This window comes from Gasterosteus aculeatus, chromosome 9 (genome assembly GCF_964276395.1).
Source record: "Gasterosteus aculeatus chromosome 9, fGasAcu3.hap1.1, whole genome shotgun sequence".
In the NCBI taxonomy this organism is placed as follows: Eukaryota; Metazoa; Chordata; class Actinopteri; order Perciformes; family Gasterosteidae; genus Gasterosteus; species Gasterosteus aculeatus.
In genome coordinates, this window is record NC_135696.1 from 22,831,927 (window position 1) to 22,846,909 (window position 14,983).

General features: G+C 47.0%; 2 protein-coding genes across 4 annotated transcripts; one reads left to right on the plus strand and one right to left on the minus strand.

Moving 5' to 3' along the window:
• Nucleotides 1–86: 86 nt before the first annotated feature.
• Nucleotides 87–11,089, minus strand: dzank1 (double zinc ribbon and ankyrin repeat domains 1). 3 transcript variants are annotated; one of them, XM_040185505.2, is made up of 17 exons: nt 10,987–11,089; nt 10,606–10,730; nt 10,297–10,441; nt 10,130–10,199; nt 10,007–10,058; nt 9,811–9,916; nt 9,598–9,715; nt 9,386–9,496; nt 8,946–9,107; nt 8,652–8,868; nt 7,326–7,429; nt 7,004–7,087; nt 6,762–6,920; nt 6,608–6,691; nt 6,379–6,506; nt 6,130–6,204; nt 87–317 (listed from the first exon to the last, which is right to left on the minus strand). In XM_040185505.2, the coding sequence occupies exons 2-17, from the start codon at nt 10,712–10,714 to the stop codon at nt 155–157; spliced, it is 1,887 nt and encodes a 628-aa protein (XP_040041439.2). In that variant the 5' UTR covers nt 10,715–10,730; nt 10,987–11,089; the 3' UTR covers nt 87–154. The 3 variants fall into 3 exon arrangements, with proteins under 3 accessions (XP_040041439.2, XP_077936103.1, XP_040041440.2); XM_078079977.1 differs by having other exon boundaries at nt 10,606–10,707; nt 10,987–11,052; XM_040185506.2 differs by lacking the exon at nt 9,386–9,496 and having other exon boundaries at nt 10,987–11,088.
• polr3f (polymerase (RNA) III (DNA directed) polypeptide F) lies at nt 11,016–14,663 on the plus strand. The gene is made up of 10 exons (XM_040185559.2): nt 11,016–11,152; nt 11,269–11,458; nt 11,809–11,926; nt 12,869–12,936; nt 13,014–13,081; nt 13,289–13,401; nt 13,476–13,619; nt 14,022–14,129; nt 14,241–14,432; nt 14,506–14,663. The coding sequence occupies exons 2-10, from the start codon at nt 11,397–11,399 to the stop codon at nt 14,581–14,583; spliced, it is 951 nt and encodes a 316-aa protein (XP_040041493.1). The 5' UTR covers nt 11,016–11,152; nt 11,269–11,396; the 3' UTR covers nt 14,584–14,663.
• The last annotated feature ends 320 nt before the right edge of the window (nt 14,664–14,983 follow it).

Here is a 14,983-nt window from a genome sequence, read left to right on the forward strand (position 1 = left end):
TGTGTGTGCGTGCGCACTAGTTCAGGTACTAAAAGTCTAAAACAGTAGATTTTTGATTACTTCAATATACAACACAAAACAAGTACTTTGCTAGTTGTAATTATATTTATTACGTAGTTGGAAACGCGTGTCAGCGTGTGGACCAGACGGACCATCAGAACCCGTCCCGGTCCTCTCTGGGTCTCCCCAGTCTGCCCAGCATGTCCAGTCCGGTGCGAGCAGCCAGCAGAGCGGCTGCCTCGCTGCAGCCGGAGCTCAGCGCCACGTCCAACGCCGCCCGACCCGCGACGTCCCTCCGCCGCAAGGACGCCCGACAGCTGCCGGGGAGAGAGGGGACGTCAGGGGGGACAAGGGGACGCCAGCAGGTGGGAGGAGCTATTGCACGAAACCAGGACGAGGGATTAAGGCGGAATATTATCCTGGATGAATTTAGCTCGGACTTAATTAAACCCAGACAAGTAACCATGGAGACGTATTGTGTGCAGCTACAGACAGACAGACAGACAGATTAAGTCCCACTTACCAGCCTGCAAAGTGGTTTTATATTTTATCTTGATCTTTTTTGTCCAGTCTTGTTTGTTCTGTATGAACATTACGTTTATTAATCATTATTATGAATTAATTAATTTGAGAAGACACTTTACAGTAAAACCAGCACATTTAGCACATAAACACAAATACAACAATAAAAGAAACATATTAAAACAGTCCAACCTTCCTAGTAAGAAGCTATTTTTAAATCCTTCCCCAGTCGCTCCGTGATCGTCTGCAGGCTTTTTCTCTTCATATTATATTCTTCACCTCATAAGTTTCAATGATCAGTTGCTGCTCAGCGGGTTAAAAATAGGCCACGTCGGGCGTCTTCTCCATTTGAGCATCAGTCGCTCTGTGATGGACACCGTGATCCAGCTGTGTGCACCTGGATGGACTCATCAGTCAGTCAAGCTGCGCTTCTCACTTCTCCTGCATTTCTTTATTCTACTTTTTGTGCAACGGCTCCCAGTAGCTTGTGTCTTTATTTAAAGTGACACCTGTGAGAACCTGTGCAGCCAAATAATAGCAGATTACCTGAATGTACAACCTGCTCTTTGTGGTGGTTTGTGTCTTTGTGGTGGTTTGTGTCTTTGTGGTTTAGGTTGTGTCTTTGTGGTGGTTTGTGTCTTTGTGGTTTGGTTTGTGTCTTTGTGGTTTAGTTTGTGTCTTTGTGGTGGTTTGTGTCTTTGTGGTTTAGTTTGTGTCTGTGGTGGTTTGTGTCTTTGTGGTTTAGTTTGTGTCTTTGTGGTTTAGTTTGTGTCTTTGTGGTTTAGTTTGTGTCTTTGTGGTTTAGTTTGTGTCTTTGTGGTTTGGTTTGTGTCTTTGTGGTTTGGTTTGTGTCTTTGTGGTTTAGTTTGTGTCTTTGTGGTTTAGTTTGTGTCTTTGTGGTTTGGTTTGTGTCTTTGTGGTGGTTTGTGTCTTTGTGGTGGTTTGTGTCTTTGTGGTTTGGTTTGTGTCTTTGTGGTTTAGTTTGTGTCTTTGTGGTTTAGTTTGTGTCTTTGTGGTTTAGTTTGTGTCTTTGTGGTTTGGTTTGTGTCTTTGTGGTTTGGTTTGTGTCTTTGTGGTTTAGTTTGTGTCTTTGTGGTTTAGTTTGTGTCTTTGTGGTTTGGTTTGTGTCTTTGTGGTTTAGTTTGTGTCTTTGTGGTGGTTTGTGTCTTTGTGGTGGTTTGTGTCTTTGTGGTTTGGTTTGTGTCTTTGTGGTTTAGTTTGTGTCTTTGTGGTTTAGTTTGTGTCTTTGTGGTTTGGTTTGTGTCTTTGTGGTTTAGTTTGTGTCTTTGTGGTGGTTTGTGTCTTTGTGGTTTAGTTTGTGTCTGTGGTGGTTTGTGTCTTTGTGGTTTAGTTTGTGTCTTTGTGGTTTGGTTTGTGTCTTTGTGGTTTAGTTTGTGTCTTTGTGGTGGTTTGTGTCTTTGTGGTTTAGTTTGTGTCTCTGTGGTTTGGTTTGTGTCTTTGTGGTTTAGTTTGTGTCTTTGTGGTGGTTTGTGTCTTTGTGGTTTGGTTTGTGTCTTTGTGGTTTGGTTTGTGTCTTTGTGGTTTGGTTTGTGTCTTTGTGGTTTAGTTTGTGTCTTTGTGGTGGTTTGTGTCTTTGTGGTTTGGTTTGTGTCTTTGTGGTTTAGTTTGTGTCTTTGTGGTTTGGTTTGTGTCTTTGTGGTTTAGTTTGTGTCTTTGTGGTTTGGTTTGTGTCTTTGTGGTTTGGTTTGTGTCTTTGTGGTTTAGTTTGTGTCTTTGTGGTTTAGTTTGTGTCTTTGTGGTTTGGTTTGTGTCTTTGTGGTTTAGTTTGTGTCTTTGTGGTGGTTTGTGTCTTTGTGGTTTAGTTTGTGTCTTTGTGGTTTAGTTTGTGTCTTTGTGGTTTAGTTTGTGTCTTTGTGGTTTGGTTTGTGTCTTTGTGGTTTGGTTTGTGTCTTTGTGGTTTAGTTTGTGTCTTTGTGGTTTAGTTTGTGTCTTTGTGGTTTGGTTTGTGTCTTTGTGGTTTAGTTTGTGTCTTTGTGGTGGTTTGTGTCTTTGTGGTGGTTTGTGTCTTTGTGGTTTGGTTTGTGTCTTTGTGGTTTAGTTTGTGTCTTTGTGGTTTAGTTTGTGTCTTTGTGGTTTGGTTTGTGTCTTTGTGGTTTAGTTTGTGTCTTTGTGGTGGTTTGTGTCTTTGTGGTTTAGTTTGTGTCTGTGGTGGTTTGTGTCTTTGTGGTTTAGTTTGTGTCTTTGTGGTTTGGTTTGTGTCTTTGTGGTTTAGTTTGTGTCTTTGTGGTGGTTTGTGTCTTTGTGGTTTAGTTTGTGTCTGTGGTGGTTTGTGTCTTTGTGGTTTGGTTTGTGTCTTTGTGGTTTGGTTTGTGTCTTTGTGGTTTAGTTTGTGTCTTTGTGGTGGTTTGTGTCTTTGTGGTGGTTTGTGTCTTTGTGGTTTGGTTTGTGTCTTTGTGGTTTGGTTTGTGTCTTTGTGGTTTGGTTTGTGTCTTTGTGGTTTAGTTTGTGTCTTTGTGGTGGTTTGTGTCTTTGTGGTTTGGTTTGTGTCTTTGTGGTTTGGTTTGTGTCTTTGTGGTTTAGTTTGTGTCTTTGTGGTTTAGTTTGTGTCTTTGTGGTTTGGTTTGTGTCTTTGTGGTTTAGTTTGTGTCTTTGTGGTGGTTTGTGTCTTTGTGGTGGTTTGTGTCTTTGTGGTTTAGTTTGTGTCTGGTGGTTTGTGTCTTTGTGGTTTAGTTTGTGTCTTTGTGGTTTGGTTTGTGTCTTTGTGGTTTAGTTTGTGTCTTTGTGGTGGTTTGTGTCTTTGTGGTGGTTTGTGTCTTTGTGGTTTAGTTTGTGTCTGGTGGTTTGTGTCTTTGTGGTTTAGTTTGTGTCTTTGTGGTTTGGTTTGTGTCTTTGTGGTTTAGTTTGTGTCTTTGTGGTGGTTTGTGTCTTTGTGGTGGTTTGTGTCTTTGTGGTTTAGTTTGTGTCTTTGTGGTTTAGGTTGTGTCTTTGTGGTTTAGTTTGTGTCTTTGTGGTTTAGGTTGTGTCTTTGTGGTTTAGGTTGTGGCTTTTGTGGTTTAGTTTGTGTCTTTGTGGTTTAGTTTGTGTCTTTGTGGTTTGGTTTGTGTCTTTGTGGTTTGGTTTGTGTCTTTGTGGTTTGGTTTGTGTCTTTGTGGTTTGGTTTGTGTCTTTTGTGGTTTGGTTTGTGTCTTTGTGGTTTAGGTTGTGTCTTTTGTGGTTTGGTTTGTGTCTTTGTGGTTTAGGTTTGTGTCTTTTGTGGTTTGGTTTGTGTCTTTTGTGGTTTGGTTTGTGTCTTTGTGGTTTAGGTTTGTGTCTTTGTGGTTTAGGTTTGTGTCTTTGTGGTTTAGGTTTGTGTCTTTGTGGTTTAGGTTTGTGTCTTTGTGGTGGTTTGTGTCTTTGTGGTTTGGTTTGTGTCTTTGTGGTTTGGTTTGTGTCTTTGTGGTTTAGTTTGTGTCTTTGTGGTTTGGTTTGTGTCTTTGTGGTTTGGTTTGTGTCTTTGTGGTTTAGGTTGTGTCTTTGTGGTTTAGTTTGTGTCTGTGGTGGTTTGTGTCTTTGTGGTTTAGTTTGTGTCTTTGTGGTTTGGTTTGTGTCTTTGTGGTTTAGTTTGTGTCTTTGTGGTGGTTTGTGTCTGTGGTGGTTTAGTTTGTGTCTGTGGTGGTTTGTGTCTTTGTGGTTTAGTTTGTGTCTTTGTGGTTTGGTTTGTGTCTTTGTGGTTTGGTTTGTGTCTTTGTGGTTTAGTTTGTGTCTTTGTGGTGGTTTGTGTCTTTGTGGTTTGGTTTGTGTCTTTGTGGTTTAGTTTGTGTCTTTGTGGTTTGGTTTGTGTCTTTGTGGTTTGGTTTGTGTCTTTGTGGTTTAGTTTGTGTCTTTGTGGTTTGGTTTGTGTCTTTGTGGTTTGGTTTGTGTCTTTGTGGTGGTTTGTGTCTTTGTGGTGGTTTGTGTCTTTGTGGTTTGGTTTGTGTCTTTGTGGTTTAGTTTGTGTCTTTGTGGTTTAGTTTGTGTCTTTGTGGTTTAGTTTGTGTCTTTGTGGTTTGGTTTGTGTCTTTGTGGTTTAGTTTGTGTCTTTGTGGTGGTTTGTGTCTTTGTGGTTTAGTTTGTGTCTGTGGTGGTTTGTGTCTTTGTGGTTTAGTTTGTGTCTTTGTGGTTTGGTTTGTGTCTTTGTGGTTTAGTTTGTGTCTTTGTGGTGGTTTGTGTCTTTGTGGTTTAGTTTGTGTCTGTGGTGGTTTGTGTCTTTGTGGTTTAGTTTGTGTCTTTGTGGTTTGGTTTGTGTCTTTGTGGTTTAGTTTGTGTCTTTGTGGTGGTTTGTGTCTTTGTGGTTTAGTTTGTGTCTTTGTGGTTTGGTTTGTGTCTTTGTGGTTTGGTTTGTGTCTTTGTGGTTTAGTTTGTGTCTTTGTGGTTTAGTTTGTGTCTTTGTGGTTTGGTTTGTGTCTTTGTGGTTTAGTTTGTGTCTTTGTGGTGGTTTGTGTCTTTGTGGTGGTTTGTGTCTTTGTGGTTTAGTTTGTGTCTGTGGTGGTTTGTGTCTTTGTGGTTTAGTTTGTGTCTTTGTGGTTTGGTTTGTGTCTTTGTGGTTTAGTTTGTGTCTTTGTGGTTTAGGTTGTGTCTTTGTGGTTTAGTTTGTGTCTTTGTGGTTTAGTTTGTGTCTTTGTGGTTTAGTTTGTGTCTTTGTGGTTTAGGTTGTGTCTTTGTGGTTTAGTTTGTGTCTTTGTGGTTTAGGTTGTGTCTTTGTGGTTTAGGTTGTGGCTTTTGTGGTTTAGGTTGTGTCTTTGTGGTTTAGTTTGTGTCTTTGTGGTTTGGTTTGTGTCTTTGTGGTTTGGTTTGTGTCTTTGTGGTTTGGTTTGTGTCTTTGTGGTTTGGTTTGTGTCTTTGTGGTTTGGTTTGTGTCTTTTGTGGTTTGGTTTGTGTCTTTGTGGTTTAGGTTGTGTCTTTTGTGGTTTGGTTTGTGTCTTTGTGGTTTAGGTTTGTGTCTTTGTGGTTTGGTTTGTGTCTTTTGTGGTTTGGTTTGTGTCTTTGTGGTTTAGGTTTGTGTCTTTGTGGTGGTTTGTGTCTTTGTGGTTTGGTTTGTGTCTTTGTGGTTTAGTTTGTGTCTTTGTGGTTTAGTTTGTGTCTTTGTGGTTTAGTTTGTGTCTTTGTGGTTTGGTTTGTGTCTTTGTGGTTTAGGTTGTGTCTTTGTGGTTTAGGTTGTGTCTTTGTGGTTTAGGTTGTGTCTTTGTGGTTTAGTTTGTGTCTTTGTGGTTTGGTTTGTGTCTTTGTGGTTAAGGTTGTGTCTTTGTGGTTTGGTTTGTGTCTTTGTGGTTTAGGTTGTGTCTTTGTGGTTTAGGTTGTGTCTTTGTGGTTTGGTTTGTGTCTTTGTGGTTTAGTTTGTGTCTTTGTGGTTTAGTTTGTGTCTTTGTGGTTTGGTTTGTGTCTTTGTGGTTTAGGTTGTGTCTTTGTGGTTTAGGTTGTGTCTTTGTGGTTTGGTTTGTGTCTTTGTGGTTTAGGTTGTGTCTTTGTGGTTTAGTTTGTGTCTTTGTGGTTTGTGTGTTGTATCAGCAGCGTTGTACTTCTGCTGGGCTGATGGTGTTCAGCAGCAGTACTTGTAGTGGTAAGAGTACTAGTAGGACCAGTACTAATAACAGTACTATTGCTGGTACAGGTGGACCAGGTGTTTCATACCTGAGCAGGACCTCAGCAGCCTTCAGACCTTCAGAGCCCAGAGCTGCAGCTTCATGCAGAGCCGTGTTCTTCATCCTGACGAAGAAGAGTGTGACTTTGTTATTGATCAGCTGATGTTACTGGATTTACTTTTTGCACCGCAGCTTTTCTTTCTCTGAAAGTATTACCACTATTACTTAGTAGTACTACTACTAGTGGTAGTAGCCATCCCACCGTAGTGGTAGTAGCACTACTACAAGGACTACTAACTCTCCAGACTGCTGATCCACGTTGGCTCCACGCTGCACCAAAACAGGAAGTACGTCATGGTGACCGTTCACCACGGCAACCGCTAGAGCATGGCGGCCATTCGCGTCGCAGCAGGACGGGTCCGCCCCCTGGTGACGGACCAATCAGTCCATGTCAGGTGATCGGTAAAAGCAGCAATAGTATCGACCAATTGGGCAGCATCTCAGAAGTTTTGCACAGACGCTTGTACCTGATCCAGGAGCTGCTGGATGATGCTGATGCGACCTCGACCCGGACCTGGACCGAGCTCCTTCAGCAGCTGCACATCCCTCACCTGGAACCACGAGAACCGATCAGAGAGTCCGCGTGTCAGGCGAGTTCAGACATTCGGCCGGGTTTCTCACCGGAGGTCTGGGTCTCAGGGTTGGTCTGTGAGCGTCGTTAGCATCGTTAGCTTTATCTTCGGACCATGTGCCGCGTTGGCAGTCAACCGATGGCTCTATCGTGGCGCCCAGAGTCTCGGTCCCAGCTGGGGGTCCAAGGCCGTCAGCTGCCTGCTCCACCTGAGAACCGACACGCCCACCTTTCGTCACTCGCCAAACAGGTGATCGGAGGTGAACTCCGATCCTTCGGGTCATCGACAGACCTGACGTTGTCTTCCTCCGGCTGACACAAAGCTGAAGGTCAAGCTGACTTCATAACGATCTTCTTGAATCGCAGCGGAAACCATCTGAAGAGAGCAGGAGCACAACACGTCACCTGACATCCACCGGAGGTACCGCACAGGGAGAACCGCCTGCACCTGGTCAGGTGATCACAAGATCTGATACTGGGTCATTGAAAACTCAAGGAGATCGCTCTTCCTCCCTCGAGACTGACTCACATAGAGGATCTAGACTGAGATTTGTTCGTGGAGAGGATCAGGACCGGTCACGATACAGGTGAGGTACGGGTTCGCCTTTGCGTACCTGGCCCAGACGGGGTTCTCCTAGCAGGGTCCTGAAGGGGGCGTTGTTCTGGGCGTAGCTCCTCAGGTGAGCACACAGGTGATCCAGCTGCTTCCTCCAGAAACCTGAGGACATGGACGGGTTTGAGTCAAGAAGAAATGCTACTAGTATCACTAGTAAAAAATAAATACTAGTACAACTAGCGCAGGTAGTAGTGGTATTTTACCTCTACCAGGGCGCACATAGGTCAGTACTAGTACGAGTAATAATAATACAAGACTATTTTGTTTCCTGTCCAGAGTCTTTCACCTCTCCCTGGGCTGATGGAGGTCAGTGGTGCTACTACTCCTACAGTAGTACTGCTAGTGGTACTAGTAGTATTAGTTCACCTCTCCCTGGGCTGATGGAGGTCAGTGGTGCTACTACTCCTACAGTAGTACTGCTAGTGGTACTAGTAGTATTAGTTCACCTCTCCCTGGGCTGATGGAGGTCAGTGGTGCTACTACTCCTACCAGTAGTACTGCTAGTGGTACTAGTAGTATTAGTTCACCTCTCCCTGGGCTGATGGAGGTCAGTAGTGCTACTACTCCTACCAGTAGTACTGCTAGTGGTACTAGTAGTATTAGTTCACCTCTCCCTGGGCTGATGGAGGTCAGTAGTGCTACTACTCCTACCAGTAGTACTGCTAGTGGTACTAGTAGTATTAGTTCACCTCTCCCTGGGCTGATGGAGGTCAGTAGTGCTACTACTCCTACAGTAGTACTGCTAGTGGTACTAGTAGTATTAGTTCACCTCTCCCTGGGCTGATGGAGGTCAGTAGTGCTACTACTCCTACCAGTAGTACTGCTAGTGGTACTAGTAGTATTAGTTCACCTCTCCCTGGGCTGATGGAGGTCAGTAGTGCTACTACTCCTACAGTAGTACTGCTAGTGGTACTAGTAGTAGTTCACCTCTCCCTGGGCTGATGGAGGTCAGTAGTGCTACTACTCCTACCAGTAGTACTGCTAGTGGTACTAGTAGTAGTTCACCTCTCCCTGGGCTGATGGAGGTCAGTGGTGCTACTACTCCTACAGTAGTACTGCTAGTGGTACTAGTAGTATTAGTTCACCTCTCCCTGGGCTGATGGAGGTCAGTGGTGCTACTACTCCTACAGTAGTACTGCTAGTGGTACTAGTAGTAGTTCACCTCTCCCTGGGCTGATGGAGGTCAGTAGTGCTACTACTCCTACCAGTAGTACTGCTAGTGGTACTAGTAGTATTAGTTCACCTCTCCCTGGGCTGATGGAGGTCAGTGGTGCTACTACTCCTACCAGTAGTACTGCTAGTGGTACTAGTAGTATTAGTTCACCTCTCCCTGGGCTGATGGAGGTCAGTGGTGGCCGTTGGTCTCTGGCTGAATGCTGCTTGCTCAGTTGAAGTTTCCTCTGTGTTTCCTTCCTCTGGAGCTCCGTGGCTGATGGGTAATAGAGTCCAACTGTCTGCGTGGACTGATCCTTACTGGGCGTTGTTACCTTTGGGGGTGGAGGGGGGCCGGAGGGGGGCGTGGCTCTCCAGGGGGCTGACCCCTGCTCACACAGGTAGAGACAGTGTGTGTCACATGTTGTTTACTAGGAGATACATCATGTCAGATGTTCTGGTGTACCTGGAGTGTGGCGGCAGCCCCAACAGGTTGAGTGATGTCACCGCAAGATGTTGGTGGGGGCGGGGCTTCCAGGAAGGCGCCACAGGTTGCGCAGTAGAAGGCATGCGGGGGTCCATTCGCTCCGCAACGCCAACAAACCACATAGCTGGCCGCGTGGCCGGGCTAGAAGTACACATAGCACTATGTTTCCCACAATGCTTCACTCTCCGCACAAGCTTAGCACAAAGACGGGCTCAAACTTCTCGCCCCGCTCCATCCATCCATTTAAATGAACAGAAGCTCCAGTCTTAGTGCTAAGCTAGGCTATCCAAGAGATAGCCTGCTTAGCTTACCTAAAGCAGCGCTACGTCCTGCAGGCTGCTGAGCCCACGGGGGGCACTGGGCTGCTGAGGCAGATACACCTGTGTGTGTGTGTGTGTGTGTGTGTGGTGTGTGTGTACCTGCCGTGCAACGCTAGACTGTGGCTGTTGTTGATGGACGGCAGCCTCACAGATTAAACATGTGCGAGTGTTAACAGGAACCAGAGAGTTACACAACACACAGCGAAGCACCTGAGACACACACATACAGACACACACATGGTCCCTATCTGTCAATATCAATAAATCAGATCATGGTCAATGAGCTGAATCCAGGGACAGCGGTGAGGTACCTGTCCTCCCTCAGCAGGGCGGCGTCTCTGCTCATCTAACACAGGAAGTGAAGGTCCACACTGAGCACGGAACCCACAGAATGGATCAGAGGGACGAGGACGCTGACACGGAGCACACCTGGACACACAGGTAGAGACACGTCCATTTGCTGGTTTGGTTTTCAGAAGGAGACGAGGACACATCAGAGGAGTCTTGTGGAAGCGTGTCCGTACCGCAGGAAGTCAGTCTGCTGTCTGCTCGCCGCTGACTGGGAAGGTTGGGAGGATCCAGCTGGTTGTGGTTTGGTGGGAGAGCCCAGTCCCCCGGTCAGGAGACCACCTGATGGAGGACGTAATTTAACAGTAATATTGTCACAGACTATATTTATTATGTTATTACACATGTTTATTCATTTGTAGAGTAACAGACCTGAGGGCTTCAATAAAGGACCAGAGCTGATCAAGGTTCCTTCACACTGACGCTGAAATGAAAACAGTTTCAAACTTTAATATGTACATATATTGAAGTCTACGACAGGAAATGAAGTCTTACTTGATCCTCGTTTGACTCAACAAGCTCAACAGAGAAAACCTTCGTCACTGTGGAGCTGTCTCTGCCGTCTCTAGAGCGAGAGGGGGGGGGGATTAGTAATCAGAATTTTGACGGTCTTCAGCCACAGATGTTGGTGAAACAGGGACGGGACAGGAAGTGACAGTTACCTGGTGACAGCGACCGCTCTGACGGCCACTCGACCAGCGGGCAGCAGAATCGGGCCGCCGTACCTCCTGCTGCCCTTTGACTCCCGAGGCCCGAAGGACGGCTTAGACCCATCCAGAGTGTAGAAGATCAGAACATCAGGAGTGTCTAGGAGACCAGAGGGGGCAGGAGACATGGTAGGACAGAACGTCTGATGAGAACAGGTCCTTCCTACCATGTCTCTTGTATCTCCCTGAAAAGACACCTGGACAGACAGGTGATGAGGATGATGATGAAGGTGAGGGGGAGAGGACAGAGCTGTGTGCTTGTACCTGATTGAATGGAGACGGGTGTGTTGGTGTCTATGTGGTTTTTGGCTCTGTGAGTCTGCAGGTGGATCATGGGAATGATGAGCGGAGCTGACACTGCTCCTGCTGTCATGACGACGGGAGTCTGCCTGTCAATCAATCCATCAAGTACAACAGTGTGGAACTACAGCTGTGTGGAATAACACAACTCACACAGCATATACTTACGTATTGTACTATAGCAGTATAGTTCGATATTTGTATGAGTACCGTAACTGTTTAAGCGGTAAATAAGTAAATTATAATACTTCAGATAACAGGAGTTAGCTGATCGTACAGACAACACGTCGTGTAGAAGCACTTAAACACACAGGAATCATAGAGAAGCTTTGAATAAGGGCTTACTTCAGCTTAAAGATGAAGCAAAGGAAACTTTGGCTGAACCGACCTTCTTCTGCGGACGCGTCACCATGACAACGAGGTCCTGCTGCCGACGCGTCGCCATGGTTACGCGCTCCTCCAGGCACGGCTTCTTTTGTTTGTTTCAATGAGCGACTTCTTCTACAGAAAAGTAAGCCCGTGAGGAGGAACCTCCGAGGACTCTAAATGTCTTTAATATATTCTATATTATATTTTAAATCAATAAAACAAAAGCTTTTATTTTATATCTCGAAATGATTTATTCAGCAGGCAGTTTTCAGGACGACCCTGCTGACTTTAAGGACCCGGAACCAACATGGCTGTCTGACACAACATTAGCTACCAGGCTAAATAACAGGACCGCAGCTCGGGGAGAAGACGGGGACGGAACCAAGATGTCGGAGGTGAAGTTGAAAAGGGAGACGAACGTGTTGGACGTCGTGGAGGTGGAGAACAGGTCGGTCCGCCGAACGCAGAACCGAATATTTCACGTTCACTCGCCCATCATCACACTCACGAAAGTTACTTGGATGTGAATAAACACCATTTCTGAACCGGAGTGAGTTCGTCGTGAGTTCGGCTCACAGTCGACACACAAACCGCTTCACGGGTCCGTAACCAGCGCGCCGAACCCGGGGTTTGACTTCATCTGAGGCCGGAACCCGGAGCCACGTGAAGGGATGACTTCCGTATTTACGTTAATCCACCGAACTAAACGGTGTGTGTGTGTGTCTCCATGTGTCTCCATGTGTCTCCATGTGTCCCCATGTGTCCCCATGTGTCCCGCCCGTGTGTGTCCCCGTCCAGGATCAAAGAGCTGTGTCAGCAGCTCCCTCACGGGATCACAGACCAGGTGATCCAGAACGACATGCCCCACCTGGAGCCTCAGCAGAGAGCCATGGTCATCAACAAGCTGCTGTCGCTGGTCAGTGACTTGTGTCCTGGCTGGATACCAACAAATGTTCTTCTGAAGGTTCCTCACTGCGTGAGAGGAAGTGGAGTAGATAGCAGCTGTCTGATGAAGGAAAGGAGCCTCGATGCTTCCTCGCTGGGCTCCTTCAGCAGTAGGGCTGTCAAAAGGGACGTTCGAACATTCGCTTTAAAAAAAGACCGATATCTGAATATCTGGTTGCGCTTTAGATGCGTCAATAACAGGACAAATTAATACGAGACATAACTACTTGTATAGGTAATTTATTTAAGTTTAAACCTATTTAACAACATGTTACTAACTAATGACCAAGACCGCAGATCTGTCTCTCTCTGTCTGCCTCTGTCTCTGTCGTCTCTCTGTGTCTGTCTGTTGTGTCTCTGTCTGTCTGTTTCTCTCTCTGTCTCTCTGTGTCTCTCTCTCTGTCTCTCTGTGTCTTGGGTTAGGGTTGTACCCTATGTTTGAATGCACCTATTGTACGTCGCTTTGGACAAAAGCGTCCACTAAATCACATGTAATGTAAATGTAATGTGTCTCTCTCTCTCTCTGTGTCTCTCGGTGTCTCTCTGTTTAATGTCGCGGTTCTTGTCCCAAGTATCAGGAATGAGGACGTCGGGCTTCATTCAGTGATTGAAGGTTTTAGGTACCGACATCTGGTCTATTTTATTCATGTGATATTCAGTCAGTCAGGCGCGCCGGAGTCGAATGTAGAGTATTCGTTGACCGGCCTATTTAGCACAGGAACCACTGGACCATCCTTCACCGAAGGAGATGAGTCCCATTTAAATCGTGACGCATCATTGGTCCGTTCACGAGAAATAAGGGTGATGACGTAGAAACGCAGATCGTGTGAGGAACAGAGGGACGGGCAGCAGCAGGTCATTTTTGGACAATTGGACTCCAGTGTTGTCATGTGCTCTGTGTTTCTGGTTCCAGGGTCAGCTGGACCTGCTGAGGAACAGTTCAGGTCTCCTGTACAGGATGAAGGACACGCAGGGCGCTGGGTAACCTCTTCTTCTACACCTCTAATGACGATGATCCTCCTCTTCTGCATCACCTCGTCCTCCTTCTTGTGTTTCAGTAAAATGAAAGGCTCAGACAACCAGGAGAAGTTGGTCTATCAGGTGATCGAGGATGCAGGAAACAAAGGTATCCTAAAGGGTCCAGGTTTAAGGCCCAAGACCTTTTTATATCAATATGAAAAAACAAACCCAACCGGCCTCTCGTCCCGTATTTGGCCCGCGGGCCACGCGTTTGACATCTGTGCCATCAGGGCCTGAGGGGGCCTCTGATTGTTCTACACATCTGGACCCGGTGCCACGTGTCCTGGTCTCACCCTGACATTCTGGTCTCCAGGGATCTGGAGCAGAGACATCCGCTTCAAGAGCAACCTCCCTCTGACCGAGGTCAACAAGATCCTGAAGAACCTGGAGAGCAAGAAGCTCATCAAAGCCGTCAAATCCGTGGCTGTGAGTTTCAAGTGTGACCTTCAGCAGCTCAGACCCGGTTCCCCCTCTGACCCGCCCCCCTTGGTTGTGTGCAGGCCTCCAAGAAGAAGGTCTACATGCTGTACAACCTGCAGCCGGACCGCTCGGTGACGGGCGGCGCCTGGTACAGCGACCAGGACTTTGAGTCCGAGTTCGTTGAAGTTCTCAACCAGCAGTGCTTCAAGTTCCTACAGAGCAAGGTTCAACTTAAACTGCTATTCTGATGTCCCCCAGGGGGGACACCCGTCCCTGCAAATACTCAACCGTCCCGTTTTCAATCAATACGGGACGCGGTTTGTCACTGCAGCATCGCATGCAAATAATCCCACCCTCTGTGAAGACGCGTCCTGTTCTGCCCCTGAGTGGGTGATACTTGAGTCCTTCCCTCCCTGTCCTCGTCCGCCTCGTCCCCCCGTTGGCCGTAGCGTCCCTTATCTGTCCGTACTGAAGGTGGCAACCTTAATGTCACCAGTTTGTATGAGGAAATGATTCATTAGTATTTGTTGGTTTCTGTTGCTCCTGTGCTGCTGGTGTTTGGTTGTTGTGGCGTCACGTGACCCGCGTGGCGTCGCGTGGCGTCACGTGACCCGTGGTGTGTTCAGGCAGAAGCAGCCATCGACAGTAAGCAGAGCCCCATGGTGCAGAGGAACAGTTCTTTCGCCACCTCCCATGAAGTCTGGAAGTACATCTGTGAGCTGGGAATCAGCAAGGTGACGCCGAGCGGCTCCGCCCCCTTTGTGACGTCACACATGTCACTACCGGTTGTCTTCGCTGAGGGTAGACCTCTGCCTGCAGGTTGATTGACAGGTGTTTAACACCAGGTGGACCTGTCCATGGACGACATCGAGACCATCCTGAACACGCTGATCTACGACGGGAAGGTGGAGATGAGCGTCATCGCCGCCAAGGAGGGCACGGCGGGCAGCGTGGACGGACAGATGAAGCTGTACCGCGGGGTCAACGCCGTCATCCAGCCCACGGGCCTGGTCAGGACGCCCTGTGGACTCTGCCCGGTAACAAGGGATCGGGGGGGGGGTTTGAGTCTTCTCATTGGCCCAACGCTGACTTCCTGTCTTCTGTCCTCAGGTGTTTGAGGACTGTCACGATGGAGGAGAGATCTCTCCGTCGCACTGCGTCTACATGGCCGAGTGGCTGGACTTCTGACTGCTGCGTCTCCTGCCCCCCCCTGGGGGGGGTCCTGGTCCTCTTTTCACCCCAACCCTCAATAAAATGCTCTCCTCGTGCCTCCTGGGGGTCCTGGTCCTCTTTTCACCTCAACCCTCAATAAAATGCTCTCCTCGTGCCTCCTGGGGGGGGGCCGGTCGGTCCATGACGTGTCTCTGTCTTTGTGAGCCAGGTTGAGCGTCCATGCTAACCTGAGCTAGCTCTAACTAATATCAAAGAGGAAAGTTTTAAGCTTCATCTTAAATGATGAATGACTGAAAGTGGAAGCTGGTTCCACAGAAGAGGAGATCGATAACTGAAGGTTCTGCTACTTTTGGAACAAGTGACCAGCATCTATGGAGCGAACCTCTAGCAATGTGATGTTATAAGGATCTTAAAC

Bases quoted from the DNA above. Each gene is read 5' to 3' on its own strand.
- dzank1 (XM_040185505.2), bottom strand. From the start codon at position 10,714: ATGACAGCAGGAGCAGTGTCAGCTCCGCTCATCATTCCCATGATCCAC. The intron at 9,497-9,597 runs GTACCTCACCGC...TGTGTGTCTCAG, and splicing joins GCCCTGCTGAGGGAGGACAG to GTGCTTCGCTGTGTGTTGTG. The intron at 6,692-6,761 runs GTGAGAAACCCG...TCGTGGTTCCAG, and splicing joins CCCTGAGACCCAGACCTCCG to GTGAGGGATGTGCAGCTGCT.
- polr3f (XM_040185559.2), top strand. From the start codon at position 11,397: ATGTCGGAGGTGAAGTTGAAAAGGGAGACGAACGTGTTGGACGTCGTG. The intron at 13,082-13,288 runs GTATCCTAAAGG...TCTGGTCTCCAG, and splicing joins CGAGGATGCAGGAAACAAAG to GGATCTGGAGCAGAGACATC. The intron at 14,433-14,505 runs GTAACAAGGGAT...TTCTGTCCTCAG, and splicing joins CGCCCTGTGGACTCTGCCCG to GTGTTTGAGGACTGTCACGA.